Source organism: Chenopodium quinoa, unplaced genomic scaffold (assembly GCF_001683475.1).
Source record: "Chenopodium quinoa cultivar QQ74 unplaced genomic scaffold, ASM168347v1, whole genome shotgun sequence".
NCBI classification, from domain to species: Eukaryota; Viridiplantae; Streptophyta; class Magnoliopsida; order Caryophyllales; family Amaranthaceae; genus Chenopodium; species Chenopodium quinoa.
Window position 1 is genome coordinate 531,564 of NW_018744702.1, and position 5,240 is coordinate 536,803.

Below are 5,240 nucleotides of genomic sequence, written 5' to 3' on the forward strand. Positions count from 1 at the left end.
GCCAAACCATCTACATTTAAAATTAATATAATACGAAGTACATGGTTAATAATATTGGAACTTCATCAATATAAAATGGTCACAAATTGCAATTTTATTTTGCATAAAAAAAATATTGCAATTTTATTATTTTTTTTTTAAAAAAAATTCTTAAAATATACTAGATGTTTCATCTGTATCATTCAAAAAAAATACAGTAGTAAAAAAATAATAGATTCGTTTCATAATGTTAGTTCCATATGGAATCAATCACATAAAAAGAGAAAAGAAATATATTTGGAATCTAAAATTAAAGTACAACATAATTCATAATTAGGCCCTGTTTGATTCACCTTAATTTTGCTGAACTGAAATTATTTTTACTGAACTGAACTTAATTTTACTGAACTGAACTTAATTTTACTGAACTGAAATTATTTTTACTGAACTTAAATTATTTTTACTGAACTGAAATTGTTTTAACTGATTTTCTATTATAATTCTTCTTTAAGGAAACTGAATTTTACTGAACTGAACTTATTTTTACTGAACTGAAATTATTTTTACTGAACTGAAATTAATTTTACTGAACTGAACTTATTTTTACTGAACTGAAATTATTTTTACTTAATATTATTTTTTTAAGGTGAAGAGAACAAGGCCTTAGTTTAGCTTATTTAACTTTTTTTTGATTTTTTTATTAGGAAAACACAAGTCATAATTGCATAATTTTAGGAAATTATTTTTTAACTTAGAGTTATGTCATCAATCCACAACCAATTAGTTCAAAAAAAAAATCATGTTATAAATGAAATATATTTAATATGGGTAGATTTTTTTGAAACGCCCAAAATTGTATATGGAACTAACATTATGAAACGAAAGGAGTATCATTTTTAAAACTCGTATTACAATTTGATGTATTTATTTCGAAAGGTAAATAGATGGTTAAAATAAAATTAAAAAAAAAAAAGGTTGGAGGAAATTATTTAACAGAAACTTAAAAAAAGCTAAAAAGTTGATTAAGGTGGACTGTGATTACTAGAGTGTACTCTTCACTTGGATGAAATGTAATTGCTAAAGTGTACTCTTCCCTTGCAATTCAAATATCTTGTTTTATCCGTACTTATCTTATATAAATTTATCAATATACCTTTTCATTATATACGGAGTACTAAAAATCGAATTTATTAAATCCGTATATGTCTTATCTGAACTTACCGATCATTATCTTTATTGCCTGTCGTAGTATATACCCTCCCATTAAAATCTAGAGTGTCGTAGAGACCTCTACCTCTACCTCTACCACTCAACTTACATTTTGCATAACAAAAGATATTTTAATACTTAATTTCGTGGTTATCTAGTCTTGTATATTAAAATAAGGCTAAAATTGCATTAAAACAGACAATTTGGAAAAATAAAAAGCCCAAGATATTCCAAGTGGTCCATCCAGTTACACGTTTACCGTCATTCTATCCTCCACCCTATATAAAACGCCTACAATTCCATTTTCTCTTAGAATTTAAATAGAAAAATCCATCAAAAATGAAAATTGGGTATATTTTTATAGCAATTTTTTGTAGTGTAATTCTAACATGGGCTTGGAAAACCTTGAATTGGTTATGGTTTAATCCCAAAAAGATGGAAAAGTGTCTCAGAAAACAGGGTTTGAAAGGAAATTCATACAAATTTTTGTATGGTGATTTAAAAGAAACCTTCAGAATGCGTCAAGAAGCAAGAGAAAAACCTATTCCTTTTACTCATGAATTTGTTGATCGTGTTTTGCCATTTCTTCAACAACATATCAAAAAATATGGTTAGTTAATTTGTTTTTTCTATTTTTACTCTATTCTAATATCAGAAATAAATTATTGATTTGCACGCTTTTCTCTGTTTTAAGTACCGATTTTGTCGCTTAATCAATCATTTTGTTTGCCTTTTTTTGAATAAGTGCTATTGATTTTTTTATTTTTTACTTTTTTAGTTAGTGGTCTTTTTTTTCTATTTTATTTTATTTTTTTAAGTTAGATGTTATCGAAGTGGCATGTAAACTCGTGATAAAATCTTGTCTACAATGTGACTTTTTAGTAAAAGAAGAGTACCACTGTAGAGTAGTGGTATTGGTCATGGCAAAGTAGTTTTTTTTTTTGAAAGATCATGGGTAAGTAGTTACAAAAAAATTACCTGAAAATAGTGATTTGTTCTAATTTTTTCAAACAAATATGTGCAAGGCTGAAAAATGATTAAATTCTCAATAATTGCTCTTGGCCTAGCTATTTATAACTCAGCAATTATTGATAATTTGACCATTATTCGATGAATTGATAATCTTCAAATGAAGATACATATATTGGGAAATTACTTGTCTTAGTACATTTTATTTATAGAGTAAATGAACCTTTATAAGGTAAATGAACCAAAATCAAATGTGGAAAGTGTTTCAAGAGTTTGAGTTAGCGTAGCCTATTTGATAGTGAAAAATTAAATTTATCAAACAAAGAAATTCATTGGACTACATTAAAGAACAATTTTGCATGTATACTTTTGCACAATTTATATGCTAATTTTGATCACATGTTTTCTAATATATAATATAAATGAATTGATATTATAGAGAGGACTAGTCTTTGTATTTGTTTTAACTTTTAAACATATTAATTTTTGGTAAGGTAATGATAATTGATGATATAGACATAGTTATCTGTTGGCCAACATGTCCAAAGAATCGAGTAAGGTATATTGGGACGAAGGGTGCACAATAATGCGAGAAATGCAATACATTATGGTGTGTGTTTGGAAGGAGGAAAGATCGAACTAATGAAGGGAAGGAGATTTGGTGGTTCACTTTTACATTTTTTAGATATGAAATGGGTAAGAGAAATGAAGTGTATATACGGAACTACGGAAGTTTAGTTCCCTTTTCTAATTTCATATGGCTGAAGAACATTTTATCTGAAATTGTTTACAAAGGTGGAGGAAATGCAATAACAATGGAATAAGGATATAACTTCTAGTTGGTTTATTCGTAGTGTATGTCATATATAATCTAATTATGTATGTATGTGTTTTCGAATATTGAGGGGACTATCAGTTATGTTCTGATGTTCCTCAAAGAAGGAATTTCATTGTGAATGTTGAAAATCTTGTTATATTCAGCTTAAATATTGGGATAATTGCAGGTGAAAATTCTTGGACATGGCTAGGGCCTATACCAGTTATAAATATTGCAGAACCTGCGCTTATAAGAGATGCCTTCAATAGGATGAACGAGTTTCAAAAGGCAAAATTGAACCCACTTGTTGGATTGCTTGTTCCTGGACTGGTAGGCTATGAGGGTGAGAAATGGGCTAAACACAGAAAGTTGATCAACCCGGCTTTTCATATGGAAAAGCTTAAGGTATATAACTGACCAATAATAGTACAGAATTATAAAAAGATTTTGATAGTATTGGTAACAACTCACTGCAAGTTACTTTCATTTTTTGTAGCTTATGCTTCCAGCATTTGGGGACAGTGTTATTGAAATGGTCAGCGAATGGGAGAAGTTAGTGTCTGGAACAGGATCCGCTGAGGTAGATGTGTGGCCATTCCTTACCAGCCTATCTGCGGATGTTATATCTCGAGCTGCATTTGGCAGTAGCTATAAGGAAGGAAGAAGGATATTCGAACTTTTAAAGGAGCAGACACAAATTACAATACGCCTTTTTCAGTCAGTTTATATCCCTGGATGGAGGTAAGTTAGTTAAGATTAAGCTTTATTGCACTTGGATTTTTTTTGCATATTGGTGCATTGCATTGAAAATCATACCCATCTTAGGTATGTGCCGACAAAGACCAACAGGAAGATGAAACAAATGAACTCTGATATACAAAATTTATTGATGGGAATCATTGACAAGAGGAAGAACGCAATGGAGGCAGGTGAAGCTCCTAAGGATGACTTATTGGGAATATTGATGGATTCCAACTCAAAAGCGTCTCAAACTCAAAGTCTTGGAAGTCACAAGCAACAGCAAGCTATGAGTCTTCAGGATATGATTGATGAGTGCAAACTCTTCTACTTTGCTGGCCAAGAGACCACCTCGGTTTTGCTGGTATGGACAATGATTGCGTTGAGCAAGCATCAAGATTGGCAAACACGAGCAAGAGAAGAAGTGCAGGCGACATTTGGAAAGAATCAACCAGATTTTGATGGGTTAAACCATTTAAAGATAGTAAGTGCTTATAAATTCAACTCTGTTAAATTACTCTTTAAGAATTGAAAACGTCAAATACTAGGCCTAAACTAAAGAGATGCAATTTTTTTTTTTTTTTCCCGCGAATTAATTGTATTTGTTTCTGTTATAGGTGACTATGATACTATATGAGGTGCTGAGATTATACCCTCCTGTGACATCAACATCCCGAAGGATATATCAAGGTGACATGAAACTTGGAAACATATTGGTCCCTCGTGGTGCTATGATTAGTCTTTCAATAATGAATACACACCGTGATCCCAGACTCTGGGGAGATGATGCAAATGAATTTAAACCAGAAAGATTTTCAGAAGGGATTGCAAAGGCAACCAAGGGGAATATATCATTCTTTCCCTTTGGTTGGGGCCCACGAATCTGTATCGGGCAAAACTTTGCAATTGCAGAAGCTAAAATGGCGGTGTCCATGATTTTGCAGCGATTCAGTTTTGAGTTGTCGCCGTTCTATACCCATGCTCCTACCACAGTTATAACTCTTCAGCCCCAACATGGTGCTCATGTGATTTTACACCGGCTTGAAGGTTGTGATTAATTGGTATTTACAGAGTTAGGAAAGATATGTACACTTAAATTATGGTACTTATGCAGCTGTGGTAAATAAAGTAGTAGTCATATTACAAGCTCAAAATATAATTGTCATCTAGGATCTAATGCTCTATTCATGTAATTATGGTTTTCATACATAGTACGTGCAGCGTACTGCCAGCATTTGCAGCTCGAGTTCATATCTCAATTGAAAAATTAGTTCTATGGATCAAAGGGAGGATCATTGCCACTCATGGGTAGGGGTTTGCAGTTGTACACACATAAATCTAGACATGAATATGGACTTGAACTGAATCGTCCGATGAATTCAACTTCGGTTCACAATCCATTAAATTTTAGAAGATTCTAGATTTCCAGTCCAGTTTGGGTACAAAAATACTCATAACTAGTTATTCAAACTAGGGGTGTTCATAAATCGGTCCGGACTTTAAAAATGGACCGGATCACCCCGGACCG

The 5,240-nt window shown here is 31.8% G+C and overlaps 1 protein-coding gene across 1 annotated transcript; it reads left to right on the top strand.

Annotated features, from left to right (window-relative positions):
* Positions 1–1,412: 1,412 nt before the first annotated feature.
* On the top strand, positions 1,413–4,997 carry LOC110702761 (cytochrome P450 72A15-like). Its single transcript, XM_021880499.1, has 5 exons — positions 1,413–1,798; positions 3,162–3,379; positions 3,471–3,715; positions 3,800–4,196; positions 4,330–4,997. Exons 1-5 carry the CDS (start codon positions 1,528–1,530, stop codon positions 4,768–4,770), a joined length of 1,572 nt encoding a protein of 523 aa, XP_021736191.1. The 5' UTR covers positions 1,413–1,527; the 3' UTR covers positions 4,771–4,997.
* The last annotated feature ends 243 nt before the right edge of the window (positions 4,998–5,240 follow it).